We start from the raw sequence: 14668 nt of genomic DNA on the forward strand, positions 1-14668 counted from the left end.
ATCAAATAATATATTATATGCATTAGAAAAATGGAATGTTATGTATTTAGTGCTCAATAAAAAGATAAACACACAGACTGTATAAAACAAGCCTAAATTAAAAACAAACCAATAAAACCAATGAAACTAACTCCTCGTTCACAAAATTGCCAAATATTTTGTTGGTTCGATTCCAGACCGCAGCTTCTATCTTCCAAATACTATTACTCGTTTATTCAACTGTGTTCTGATTTAGGATGGCTGCAGTTGGATGCACTCAGTAACGGTTGCCTTTCAGACGACTTCCTATTGTCTTGCCTCTCCCTTACCCTCTTGCTTGTGTTGCATATTCCGCCATCAACTAAGTCTCCATCATGACAGTTGACCGACGCCTCGATGTCCTCACTTCTGATCACTTGACCACTAACGTTGTCTTCTGTACAAACGCTTTTCTGAGTACCACTATCGACTCCTCGAGCCACTAGTTGAATAATGGTGATCAGACGGTGCCATATAAGAGAAAGAAATTGGATGCAGAAAATGAAGCCGTACACGATGAGGAACGCAAGTCCGAGTGCGTTCGTTCGCAAAACGGTAAGTCTGGCATGGTAGCCCAGCAATGTGATAACAATGATCCACATTGTGTTGATGACAAGGAACCCAACTACAATGTTGTTTCGCAACTGGGTTAGTTGTTCAATGAGAGTCTTCCCTGTCATCTTAGAATAGTGCAAAAGCAGGAGTTAGTCGCTATCATGTGCATAGGTATAGCTATAGCTCAAATTCCAGATGTACACATAACGAAACTGCTCATATCGTAAGCATGCTGCATTGCACGAATACTAGTCGTGATTTGACTAAAAATGTACCTGTTTATCTAGACTGTATACCGTATAGGCTGTGGCGTCTATAGCTAAATCGTCAGAGAGTCGCGTTTGGTAAATGTCAAGATCCGGGACCTTTGGATATACTGGGGCGCATTTCAATGACGGCCTAACACATGTCTTAAATAAAGTCGTTAATTAAGACTGAACATGCATGTTTAGATAATAAGCGCATCTACACTTGAGTTACTTACAAAGTGCTTTTGCTAAATATGATTCAGAGGTTTAGCTTTAGCCGTCACCTGGTGGTAACGCGCGTTGCACGAAGATAGATCCTTTTTACTAGGTAGTATAGTATAAGAGTACATTGGTGCAGCAGACGTCTTTGGTCCAGCTGCAAGCAGATAGTCAGCGATGGTTCAGAGACTCTCGGTCAGTCCGCGTATTTTGTGCCATGCCACTGAGGCTTTGCTATTAGACAGCGGAGCAATTTTTGTATAGAGATGCTTAACCGTAAAGCTAGGTTTACAATATGACGCTGATAACGCCCGCGACGCTCGCGCGAAGACGGCGAGTAGGTGTCAAAATGCTGACGCTGATGCTGTACCATTTACATTATCATTTGATGAGCGTCAACGACGATCCACTACGCGCATGCATACTCATCATAATCGTATATACAAGTCTGTCATTTGGTTTTCATTTCCTGAGTTTCTCCCTCACATAGTTGTCGCGGAGACGCTTCCACATTATTTTGCAGCCTACTGCTGGGAGCACGGTTTTTTCGATGCGTTTTTCCAAGCGATTTTCTTGTGCCTCTCATCTCTAAGCTACCCAGGGGCGTAGCCAGGAATGCCTCAAAATATGGAAAGGGGTTTCCCGATTTAATACAGCAATAGCCACGCCCCAAAACCACGACTGCAATGGGTGGATCGCCGGTAAATTTAGCTTTACTTAATGATTTGTCCTCTAACTTAAATATTTAACAGTCACTAGCCAGTATTAGGTCACGAGTGTGCATACGCATAGACTCCAACAATGTCATACGTATTTGCACTATATGCAGGGCCGGATCCAGATAGGGTGTTCAGGGGGTTCAACCCCCTCTTTTCCAATAGGCGTGGTTTAATAATTTTATATAATTTCATTAGAAAAGAGAAAATTAGTAATGCTCTAAATAACTGCTACCAGGTGAACCTCTTCTTTCAAAAGTTCCTGGATCCGGACCTGAATTATGGAACTGGTCTGAAGATAATCTATTACTCTGAACCTTCTTTGTCACTAACTAAAGTATCCTGCAGAAGCATTCTACGAGGATGTTGTCTAGAAAATATGTTAATGATTTCATCTAAATTCAGATCCATGCCATAGTTAACGTGCATGAGTGCCAACCCAGTCAGTCTCTCCTCAGCCATTGTTGTACGCATGTATGTCTTAAGCCTCCGTAGAACGCTAATGCTCCTCTCGCATTCACAGCTGGTGACTGGCAAGGTAGAGACAATTCGCAACAATTGGCGGATGTTTGAAATCGTTAGCATGGAAAAGAGACTTTGAAAGCGACGAAGGTCGCTCAGCTGAGAAGCTCTTCCACTTACACTTCCATACGTGTAGCTCCTGCTGAAGTGTTGATGGATTGGGGAGGTCGTCCGCGTAGAACTCGGCAAGGTGGTGTGCAAGGTCCGTCGTGCTTTGCTCCTGCTCTGGACTCATTAGAACAGACGGAACGAGCGACAGAGCCATCGTCGCATTCTTCTGAATTTCAGAGAAGTGACTATTAATATGTGCTATCATTTCATCCAGAAATGGAACTGTTAAATCCCTTCTATAGTAATCTTCCGAGATTAGGGCCGGCACATTACTTCTAAAACTCTGTCGAGCGCAACGGCGTGGAATTGAAGGCAATGAAGCATTGATTGTCTCCGCCAAACCAACTGCAGTGGCGTACAATTTTTTGTGGAAAGTATGGATGTCTACTCTTACTTCATACAGAGCAGTCTTGACGCTATCAACTTCAACATAGGCGGAGCAGATGTCTTGGGATCTGCCTTGCAAGGAAACTGTCAAACCCTTCACAAAGCCAAAGCAAGCATGTGCTACTACTAACGCCATTATAAACTCGAACTGCGTGATTGAAGTCAGAAGAGTTGCAGCTTTAGTAGATGACTCTGCATTCCAATCTTGACCAGTGCTGACAACTTCCAGTGTAGTGACTACCGAAGGCATCAGTTTCATGAAAACTTGGGAAGATTCCATTCTGGCAACCCAACGAGTTTTGCATGTGTTAACCAGTTTTGTTATTCGACCTTGATCTACATGTAGCTCTTTTATATGTACCTGAAGCTCTTGTTCTCGTTTTGGAGACAAACTGAAGAAAAAGTATATCTGATCTAAAGTGCCTTGCATGTTGCGAATCCCCTGCACCTTACAAGCAGCAACGATACATAGGTTGAGGATGTGAGCTGCACAGTGGACATAAATTGCTTTAGGATGATTGCGCTAAATGCGAGCAGCGGATCCTTGACACTTTCCCGCCATATTCCCCGCTCCGTCATAACCTTGTCCACGTAGATTATTGACATCAAGGGAGTGCTTTTCCAGCGCACACAGTATATTCTGGGCAATTGCCTCGCCACTAACGCCAGAAGCACAATGCAAAAACTCCCAGAAGTGTTCCTGAACAAGACCTGATTTACCAACAAATCGAATGATGAGTGCAAGCTGTTCCCTGTTGGCCGCATCAGCAGCCTCATCTGCACATACTGCAAAGAACTTGGCTTCTTTAACTTTCTGAACAATTTTTTTCTGTATCAATTGGCTAGTAGCTGCAATTAAATCATTTTGGATAGTTGGAGAATGATATTTCGCATTTCTAGATGCAGTTGCAAGGTGTTCCCTGAGAATTTGATCACCAGCATCCATACCAAACCGAAGGAGTGCTTGAAAATTCCCAGAATTGCACACGTGCTTAGACTCCTCATCTGTTGCAAGCTTGCTCTCACAATGACCTCTTAGAGCAATGTTCTGCCTACCACAGAATATAACTGCTTTGAGAATATTCTCCAAAATGGCTCTGTTTCTCTGAATGACATCGAAAGCTTGAGTTTGCAACTGCTGCTCAACAGACTTATGTCCGTCCTCCATTTGGCCTATGTATGCTGCAGAATCCCCCATTGCTACTCTGTGAGTCGCCTGCACATTGTGATCTTGAAGTGTTTGTTTCTCACGAGTAAAACATGTCATGGGAGTTGTTACCAACTGTCCAAGGGACAAGCGGCCTTTGGCAAAGAGAACACAGTTCACACAGAAGCCCCATCGAAAATCCGAGAGTAGGCCAACCAGGGGTACTCTCTTAACCATGGATGCTGAAATAACCTGGTTTTACCGTACTCTTTCTTGCTAGGAAACTTGAATTCGGAAGTTGGCCGGAAAGCGTTAGTGAGAAGCCAGTACTTCCTTCCATCAGCGAGTGAGCAAAGATAATCCGTACTGTCCCTTCCTAGGTCAGGGCAATTGTTAGACTGGGAGCAGCAGGCTGCTGAATGAACCGGGGTTGACTGTTCACTGCAAGTCGGTGGAGAAAGTACGGAAGAAGACGCGGAAGACAAACGGAAACGACTGCCGAGGCCTGTTGCGACAAAGATTGATATGAGCTCTATTTGATGAATTAAGTGCAGGTCAGCTAGCCCATAATGCATGCTTCACAACTGACCTACAAATAACCTAGTAGCGCAAAATACAGGCAACAAACGAGTTACCTGTTGTTTCAGCTTCATCTTCCGTTCTCTTGACGAAACCAAACGACGGCGACAGTAGCGACGACTGTTCTCGCTTCTTCATCGAAATTTATTTTTCTAAAGACCTACAGTTTCGCGAATCGGAAGAGGGGCTCAATCGATGCAGTACACACACCCACCCTCTGGGGGTTTCCGGGCAACGTCGAAACATGCCTGGCTACGCCCCTGCTACCATGACTTGATCTGGCGCAAGCAGCCGTACCAACACGTACACACTTTCGATAGGCTTCTCTTCTATAGTTTACTTCCGGTTATTTCACTCCCGGATTTGATCTCTGATTTGTCGACAAAAGGCACGTGCTTCCGGTATACGCTACAGCACTTCTGGTTCGGACGCTAGAGTTGAACTTGATTCAACTCTAGCGTCGGCGACGCTGACGACGCTGACAACGCTTACGACGCTGTTGACGCGACGTGCGAATGTTTACAATATAACGCCCGCCTGAGCGTCGTCGTTAGCGTCCTCGCCAGCGTCGTCGAGCGTCGCCAGCGTCATATTGTAAACCTAGCATTATTCATTGTCGTTATATATTTTGTGTTCCTTTGTTTGATTGTGTGTGTGTGTGTGTGTGTGTGTGTGTGTGTGTGTTTGTTTGTTTGTGTTTGTGTGTGTGCGTGCGTGTATTTTGCGACAGTACCTTGCTGTAGTGTTGCGAGTCTGGCTTAAGATATTTCTCAATCAGGCTTGCCCAAAATTGCCATTCTTCAATAGATACGTCGCACTGCTGAACAATCGTCATTTTATCAATTGCAAGTTTTGCTTTTGTTATACCTCTGTCTTTAGCACTGGGGTACGCAATCGCTTTAATCCCCATTTCCAGTTTTTTCAAGTGGCCTGTCAGAGTAAGCACAAAACTGTCTCTAACCAATTAATAACCAATTAACAAATACCGACTGATCAAATACATTTATGAAGAAATTAAATGCTACAAGTCAGTTATATACATATCAATATAAATATCAAAGTAGATATCAAAATAAATATCAAAATAGATATCAATATACAGGAGCGAACAAAAGTATTTGCCAGGCAAGAAATTTTAAGGCTTTTCAGGATGTTTGTGTTTTAACCTAGGTGCGTTGGTCAGTAGTGACCTGATGAATAATTAGAACTAACATCTGAAAATAAAATGATATGAAATACTTCAAAATATCCCTCTGCCGGTGATAGGACTCAATACCGTTTTTCGAAACCTGTTCAGAGAATGCCATTTATGATTATTATAGTGACTGAAATTGGACATTTTGACCCACAACAGTGGTAATTGGTACAGAATTGAGTCTAAATCAGTTGGTTGTTGCAATTTAAGATTATCGTTACAACCTAGTTAACTAAAAGCCGATAACTTTACGTTACAATTTATCAAAGCATATTCAATGCAAACAATATTATAACCTTTGAAAACAAACTAACTTATCAATTTATGCTCATATCAGCACTTATTTCCATTCTGTAGGCCAGAATATGATAAAAATCAACAAAAAAAACTACCCGGCAAATACTTTTGTCCACTGCTGTCTAGATTAATTATTAATTAACTGACATAGCCATGCAGTTTGTCTACTATTAAAAGCCTTTGCTTTATATCATTTGTCCTAACAGTTGATAACATAGATCAGCTAGCTTCTGCCTTCCAGACACGTGTAGTCCGATTCAAAATTGTCCTCCACATTGAATAGGCGCTACACGGGTCTAGGAGCCCAAGGCTATTGATAGTTCGTCAGTAACGGAAAACACTACAGAAATTTTTTGAATTGCTATTCAATCCAAAGAATAAAAAGTTGTTATTTTAAAATTTAATTTATTATATGTTTATTTAATTATATATTTAATGATTTGATGGCAATTAATTAATATAATTAATATTATTTTATTTCCTTTTTTGGCGCTTCAAACAGCTGCAGTATGCAAAGCATATAACTGCATAAAGTCTGTATTGCTATAAGACTATACTTAATTAAACGTATTACCTGGTTTCTTTATTCCAATCTCCTGCAGAGACTTCTCGCAACATTTGTCGTCATCCTCATCAATCAGAGCAACCAGACTCGCAATGCCATTATCGCTATCATATCCAGCCTCGCTAAACAATTCAAAATAATTCTCCAGATTGAGACCTTGTAGCCAGTCTCGAACATTTTCCTGTAATATACAAACAGTCGAGGTTAGAACGTGCTAGATACTAAACTTGTGCATAAATTGTTATACAATGTTTACTAACCGGGACTCGAGGTGGCAAACTAAATTGTGGTAAAGAATCAATTTCTCGCAATATTGCATTAACGTGACCCGAATGAGTGACTCCAATCTCAGAGAGTTCCTGTTAAAATCTAAAAATAGCATCAATATGTCTTCAGCAAAGCTAAACGCTTTACCTTCTTGGTTACTGGCTTTATGAAGAAAGTATCGTCGTCATAGCCAGCTTCAGTAAAACGTTTCACCCAAGATTCACCCTTTTGCAAAAGCAACTCTAGATAAGAACGCGCGAAGGTAAACTGTGATTGTGTAATCTGTATACTCGTAGGCCTGAGTTTTGAAGAAAAAATCGAATCGAATGAGGTTGTTCTTCCTCGTAGATATCTAGATCGTCTGGTTGCTTCATTGTGGAAGCTTCATAAAAAGGACATAAACTCAAACAGCCCTAATCCGGACAGTATGGGATCGTCCGCTGTCCGGACTAGAAATGTCCAGAAAATAGATATAGCTAACGCGCGTTATATCCTTGGAATCCTAGACCATTTTACGTCATATCACAAGGCACGCATTCCACCGAGACTCCCTGCTGCGTACTTTGCACTGGAAGTTTCGTTCTTTCTGCGTTCAACTATTTTGACATTCAATTCAGCGATGGCCAACTAAATAAAATTAAATATTGAAACTTGAAAAATAGAAAATTGAAAAATAAATATTAAATTAAAAAATCATAAAGAAAAATGGAAAAATTAAAAAAATTAAACATAATTATTTACTAAGCAAATTTTATTTTGTCAGACAAATAATTTAAATTTTAACAAAAAATTGAAAAATATAAATGACAAATGAAATTTAAGATTTAGAGTTAAAAATTAAAATTTAAAAATTAAAAATTAAATGGCCGGAAGGGTCACGGACCTTTATTCTACAGCTATAGTATATATACGTTACATACGCGTTCTCCTATACACTGGCACGTAATAGTCGAGATTGAGTGTCTACACGGAAGTTTCTTGCCAAAGTGCTTATCCTCGGAGACCCAAGACCTGACAGGCGCTGGGAAAGTGTCCAGTATACGGAGGTGTCCGGATTAGGGAGGTTTCAGTGTAATTGCAATTGCCAAAAAACTAAATAATGACAAACCTTGTGCACGTGGTGACTTTTTCATAGTTACTTTATTCGTTTCTGAGATATGGCCATTGGTATGAACATCTTGGCCGTCAAGGTTTTCTTGTTTGTTTTTCTTCCCGCAAGTTTCATCGGTCGTAGACGGCCAGTAATAGCAGCACTTGCAGCAACCCCAAATGTCCCTCACCTTGTATACAAATGACCTCAACAGATTCCACAACGTCTTTTCCTTGTTCTTCTGATTTGCTGCCTCACGAGTTCCCCACGAGACGTCGTGGAGATTGCATATGGAATAGATCATGAGAAAGAGATAACCAGAAGGAAGACAGAAAAGATACCAGACACCATAAAACAAGCATGTAAACTCTCGCGGATGAAAGACTGCCGCTGAAACGTACAAGCTAGCTAGACCAGCTAAATACAATGTACTAATCGCCACTCTGTCGAAAACGCTGCGACTGTCGCGTTCCTGCAAATTCAAAATTGTTTGATTCGACGGCGGCGTAGGAGTAGGGCCATATGCAGTGGCAATGCCGTGCACAATCTGAACTGCTACACCGATCGTTACAGTCGACATGATCACGACAAATACTAGACTGAGTACCTTAGCAACCATCAGCTGGGTTTCGTTATTGCACAAGAAACAGATAGCTCCGAACGCCAATGAAATTAGTATGAATACGATGAGAAAGGCGAGGAAGGTAGACAAAGAGTTTTCGTCTAAATTGTTCATTGCGTAAGCAATACCAGCTGCCATAAAGAGAATAACCGTTCCTGGTGCGACGAGAGTAGAGACAATAATGGCCGCTTGGTAAATAATGTAACAAATGGAAACGGCGTCGTTGTTCACAACGATTTCCTTTGCGCTACTGCAAAGCTCGGTTAAGTTTGCTAGCGTCGACGGCGTCCACCTTCGACGTTGTTTGAAGAGTTCTTCAAATTCTTCAGGACAGAAAGTGGAGCAGTCGGCTAAAGCAGCATACTCCAGTCTCCAGCCTTTTCGAATCATCAGCATGCACAACCACCGATCCTCCCCCATGTCTTTGATAAGACAGTCCTTAGCTTTCTCGACCTCTGAGCAAAACGTGGGCAGGACCTTTCTCAGTGCGCTTGCTCTGAAAACACTAAAGCATCCTGGACAACACATCACCGAGCCGAGGACGTGCTCTGCTGCCTTTTTGAACCAAAATCCGATAGCATAGTCGAAGGCTTGATACCAAACTATTGGTCCATTGCCATTAGGGTGCACACGACCACAAGCACCGCCTACTAGCTTGTCTCGAGCAAGTAGATTAATCAGAATCTCGATCGCTTCTCGATCAAAAACCATGTCGGCGTCCGTGATAAGAATAAACGTATTGTCGTCGTCTTCTTTGTTAGGTCGACAATGTTTCAGTACGTAGGACATGTACATCACCTGACTCCATCGTTTCTTTTTCTTCACTTTCGCGGGATCTTTGAGATGAACGCAGAACGGCATGCCATTTTTCAGTGTCCAGCAAAATTGCAATCCGTACGGCGTTTCCCATTTCTTTCCGTTCCCTAGCTCAATTCCAAGCACATTTTCACAGAGACTAAACAACTGGTTTGCAAAGTATGTCGTATGCGTACGTGTGGCGCCTCCGTCAAAAAATATATGAGATTCAAAGTGACGAGTACGTCGACGACCTTCCACTTCATCTACTTGCTGTATTGATCTAAGTAAAGCTTCCTGTTCTTCGAACGTTTCTCGGTACATTGTAGTGCAAATGAACACGTGACTTTCGAGGGCTTCTCGAACGGGATTTCTAACTTTTCGTTCGTCGACTTCTATTTTTCGGTTGAGCATTAAGCTTTGGTCAGTGAAAGGACAGTTATAGTACGACTGAATGAACAAGTCTTGCTCCTTGATGAGGGGAATGAGCTTCGTGCGTGCAACATAGAAAACACAGCCGATTATTTGTGAAATCCACAATAACAGCATGGAAATAGAATAAACGACATAAACGTAATCGTTTTCTCTAGAGGCAGGGTGTTCACACACTAGGTAGTTTGAAAAATCATTGTTAGAGTCACAAATGCCAAGGGAAATGGTGACAGCGGCAGGCGTCGTCAGCAAGAGTGGAAGAACAAATCCAACAAAATCCATATTTACCGTGCAAGCGAGCCATGTAGTCAAGTAAGCTCCCAGAGTCGTAAAAATGTTTACTAAAAATGGCGTGTCTTCTGACAACTTCCACGCCGCACTGAAACCGGATTCTAGATCGATATTTCCTACTATCCCTGTAGACGTCATGACAACGGCTACAATTGGTATCAACAACATTCTCCAAAAATTAGTCAGAATTCCGTTTTTCCAGCGAGCTGTTTTCTGGTTATCGATCGAAACGATCAGGTTCTTTTGAACGTAGGGAGACCACACCAACGACAGCAAAACTAGAGACACGACGAGTGAACTCGCCAGAGCTTGCCAATCGTTCACTTGTTTAATAATGATAAACAGAATGCCTATTCCTACAACTTGAAACAGCAGGGCTGTCCAAGTAGCGGCAGTGCAGAAAGTTGGGTGCTCAATGAATTTTTTTATTTTTGTCTTAATTTTCTTCCACAGTGACTGAACTAGTATACTTTGTTGACAACAATGCCTTCTTCCTTGAACACTTTGAGATTCTTGGTTACGATTTGATTTATATCTCAGCCACAATTGGTGAATAATAGTTCCGCTGAATACTCCACCCATAACTATTATGGTCAGCGCCGGTTTAGGCATTCGAACGGCGACAACAAACGAGAAGAGACACAGAGCTATGCTCTCAGCCAAAGATGTGAAAAGTCCCTGTCAGGTAAATAACACTGCTAAATAATACAAATAGTATTTTCTGTTTATTTATGCACATTTACAGTAATAAACTATTAACCTAAATTTATATATATATATATATATATATATATATATATATATATAATTCTTTCAAAGCGCGTCTTTACAGGACAACGCTAGTCTATCAATAATATTCTAGCAATGAAGGGGCAGCCCACGCAAAACAACCTACGTTTTAAAAAAGCTTTTAATAAGAGAATTTGAATGACGTTAGTTTTACGTTTATATTGGCCTCCGTTGTTGAACTAAAAATCATTGCTTTCTGCAATAATGACGTCACAAAGTCAACTAAAGGTGTATCTTCCGAGAAAAGTAATGAGAACCGTTTAGTTCGTGTTCCTGACTGTCCTCCTCACTGATTTCTTTTTCTGGCTCATAGACAAAAGGTGACAGGTCCATCTTTACAGGCAGGCATCAGCAGAATTAGACCAGTGGCATGAGATCAACTATGCTATCGCATTTTGCGTTGGGAGCATATATATATATATATATATATATATATATATATATATATATATATATATTGTAAGTATTGCAACAGCTTCAGTAGCCTTGTAGTCAACGCTGCTCTATCTGCCTAGAAACCAGTTCTCTCGCTGAGATGGAGTAGTATCATTACCGCTTACCAGGAAACGCCTACTTTTCCAATGCGTCGTATGAAAGACTGCATAATGTTGACTTTGAAACCGTTGTTTCAAGGTCCAAATCAATTATTTTTAGTTTAATAACAACGGAGGCAAATTTGGACGTCTAGCAAACGTCATTTGGATTTTCTCGTCAAGACCTATCTGTAAAGAGTAGACTAGGTTTTGTTTTCACGGGGCTTCCTATCAAACACAATTGTATGCTCTTTACATATTCGGCCCATGCAAACAGGTTAGTTTTAGATATGACGTTACTAACAGTTTTAACCTGTGAGTTGTTTCACCACCAAAATTGCAGCACAGTTTAGCTTACAGGATTTATAATGGTTTATGCGCAATTAAATGTTAGGTTTTCACACTACTGCTATGGCATCAGCATTTGCAATACTGGCAATCACGTGACGGTATATTCCCGATCAAGAACTTGACGGGATGCATGCTGTACAGCATTAAAGCATTATATCAAATCTAGCAACATATACTGAATGCAACTCGCTGTGTACGTTAGACACTTCAATATTTAGAAATGCATATCCAATGGTAACATACTCACCAAGATTACAGATCTCTTGACGGGCCATGGAAATTCTCTGTTTGTTCGACTGATAAGGCCGCACCACATGCAACGAATCAGGGAGAAAATGTTGGGTATGACCAATACAAAAACTAGTCGCCAGAAACTGCCAGTTGTGCTCGTTTGTGATATCTCATAGGCATCGTTTGTCTCGTTAGTACTTCCATTCACTGGACCATTGATGAGCTTTCTGGCCATAGCAGTGAAACTCAGCTTGGCAAACACCAAAGACACGAGGGAGAGGCTGAATAGAAGAATGCGTACCGTGGAGAGGAACAGCCATTGCATCCCTGCTAGAAAGACTGACGTTGATTTGTTTACAGTCACGGGTTGATGTCGAATCTCTTCAGTACTCTCTGTTGAACTTCCATGGTAGCTCTCATTCCCGTCCGACGCTGCAGCCGCCATATATAGAGGCGGATCTAGGATCTGACTGAATGGTGTGTGCGCCGGTGTGAAATCAATTGTGGGCGTGGTCAGAAAGTTGTTTAGCTAAGAAGGGGAGCCAAGCTGCATCTTATGCAGGAATAAATGACACGCGCGCGCGCGCGCGCACATGTAATGTGTATGTACACGTACAGTATGTACCGTAAGTATATTGATTGGAGTGATTGGAGCCTCGTGATACTGAACAATTTGCGCAAAATTGTACTAAATATTTAAAGTACATCGGGGATTGGCGTTGTTTGCGTTCAGCCAACAACCAGAGGTGACTCCTATCTTTACCGCATACACTAAATTGAGATGTCCTTTCGCGCTATGTACACCTATACTGTATACATAGTATGATAGGCCCTAGTCTGCCTGAAGGGGTGGCGCGCCCCCTCGCGCCTATCCCTGTATCCGCCCCTGTAATTATAGAAATTTGCAATGAAGCACCGAAAGAAGCAGGGAGCTAATGTGTAGTCCCACGCTGTCACGTTAGCCTCGGCCTCCCAGACCAGTGTAGCGCCGATTCAAAGTCATTGAATTGGCGCTACACGGGTCTGGGAGGCCGAGGCTACTGTCACGTGCACGTGGTTCGGAGCAGGAAAGGATAACGTAATTGCACGTGATGGTCATGCTATGAAACAATATGCATAGCGCATTGTTTGCGTTCTAAAAAAAGTGAGAATGGAAACACGGTGGACTGACGCTCTATTTCGTAGTGAAAACAGCTGTACGACAGCAAGATAAGGCACAGATTGAGATACAGAGTACTTTTCTTATCTGACCCTCGCATGTCTGATTTTTAGCGTTTTAGGGATTTGATGTCATATTGGCTAGCGCGAGTGTTGTGACCGTGCTAACCTCCGACAACGAGAAGACAACTGTTTGTTCTCTCATCTCTGAAGTAGATGTCAGGACGATTGGTACTGCATGATCTTTTATATTATTTAGCAGTAGCAATGCCTTTACCTCACATCGTCTAGTAATGTTGTTCGTCTCCATGCACATGCAATACCTCTTGCTCTCCACTGGAATCCCAAACTGACAACAAATGTCTGAGTGGATGATGGTTGTGTATATGTACATGCCACATGTGTCCGACTGTCTCCAGGTCTGCACCGCACAAGCAGCAATTACGTGGGACTGACATCACAATGCAGAATGTTTCGCTTAGTTTCGGGCACTTGGTCTTGAGCAGCAACGACCAGTCCCTCGGTTGCAGTAGGAATTTCGATGACTTCAGCTATTTGTAGGTCTCTTTCATGTGATGGTTTCTCAGTGAGATGGCGACATATAGACAGACTGTGCAAGTTGGGCTTTCTGTATGCTTCAGGACTTTACATAAATGAAGAGAACTACTGCACATGCGGAAATGTTTCACATCCGTCTCAGGTGTTTGCTCGACGACATCGCCACAAGCGACAATTCCACTTCCGTGCAGGTTCTGCGACTTGTTGTCTCTCGCCTTTAAGATGCCTGCTGTGTTACTGGAATTTCAGTGATTGCTCACAGACCGACTGACCCGATTAACATTAGAATCAAACTTGTAAAGAAAAGTGGCATAATTCAAAAACAGATGTCATCATTTATAGAAACAGCAAATGTAGGCTGTAATGGATCACCTGTTGGAAAGTTGTATTTTATCAAAATTGAAAAAAGGTGGAGTAAACAAACTGTCGCTTGCGGAAATCAAAGTTTATGGCACGCAGGGTGCGCCATATGCTTTTCTTCTTTAGTGCTGTTGTGTCTATTTTTAAAAAGAATAAATTTATATGCCATTAGCTCCAGCAGGCACACAGTGTGTTGACAACGTAAGAGCTCTTCTTAATGGTTGCTATTATTTTGATTTTTGGAGGAAACAGTCTGTACAATACGGTTGCAAAATTGGTTTTCACTTGCAAAGTACGAAATTTACAAGGTCTTGCTCTACAAAGTCTGAAGAATCGTTTGCGTGTCAAAGCGGTAATACTGATTGTTATTTATTTTGTTTAGTCAATGACCATGCAAGCGCTATACATATACACTAGATATTGCAGCGCCACTCAGATGATCCGCTCCTCCTTCGATGCTGCATTCCCTTCATCTTACTCTTCATCATTGTTCTCATATATATATATATATATATATATATATATATATATATATATATATATATATATATATATATATTTATATTTCCGGTGGAAAAAATGAGTCGTTGTCGTATTCGATAAAATGTAGTATCTATACGTCGTTGTAAGAT

At 41.6% G+C, this 14668-nt stretch overlaps 2 protein-coding genes across 2 annotated transcripts; both read right to left on the reverse strand.

Moving 5' to 3' along the window:
* Positions 1-12405, reverse strand: LOC134193662 (uncharacterized). The gene is made up of 8 exons (XM_062662503.1): positions 11977-12405; positions 7935-10734; positions 7117-7208; positions 6974-7051; positions 6820-6918; positions 6569-6740; positions 5236-5432; positions 1-698 (listed from the first exon to the last, which is right to left on the reverse strand). The coding sequence occupies exons 1-8, from the start codon at positions 12403-12405 to the stop codon at positions 216-218; spliced, it is 4350 nt and encodes a 1449-aa protein (XP_062518487.1). The 3' UTR covers positions 1-215.
* On the reverse strand, positions 2059-2995 carry LOC134193886 (52 kDa repressor of the inhibitor of the protein kinase-like). The gene has a single exon (XM_062662736.1). The coding sequence runs from the start codon at positions 2910-2912 to the stop codon at positions 2274-2276; it is 639 nt and encodes a 212-aa protein (XP_062518720.1). The 5' UTR covers positions 2913-2995; the 3' UTR covers positions 2059-2273.
* Positions 12406-14668: the final 2263 nt, after the last annotated feature.

The sequence above is a fragment of the Corticium candelabrum genome, chromosome 18 (assembly GCF_963422355.1).
Source record: "Corticium candelabrum chromosome 18, ooCorCand1.1, whole genome shotgun sequence".
In the NCBI taxonomy this organism is placed as follows: Eukaryota; Metazoa; Porifera; class Homoscleromorpha; order Homosclerophorida; family Plakinidae; genus Corticium; species Corticium candelabrum.

Coding starts and splice junctions, on each gene's coding strand:
- LOC134193886 (XM_062662736.1), bottom strand. CDS start 2,912: ATGGCGTTAGTAGTAGCACATGCTTGCTTTGGCTTTGTGAAGGGTTTG.
- LOC134193662 (XM_062662503.1), bottom strand. CDS start 12,405: ATGGCGGCTGCAGCGTCGGACGGGAATGAGAGCTACCATGGAAGTTCA. Junction 7,209..7,934: donor AAAGTCACCACGTGCACAAG/GTTTGTCATTAT, acceptor CTTTTTATGAAG/CTTCCACAATGAAGCAACCA. Junction 6,919..6,973: donor TAAAGCCAGTAACCAAGAAG/GTAAAGCGTTTA, acceptor AGATTTTAACAG/GAACTCTCTGAGATTGGAGT.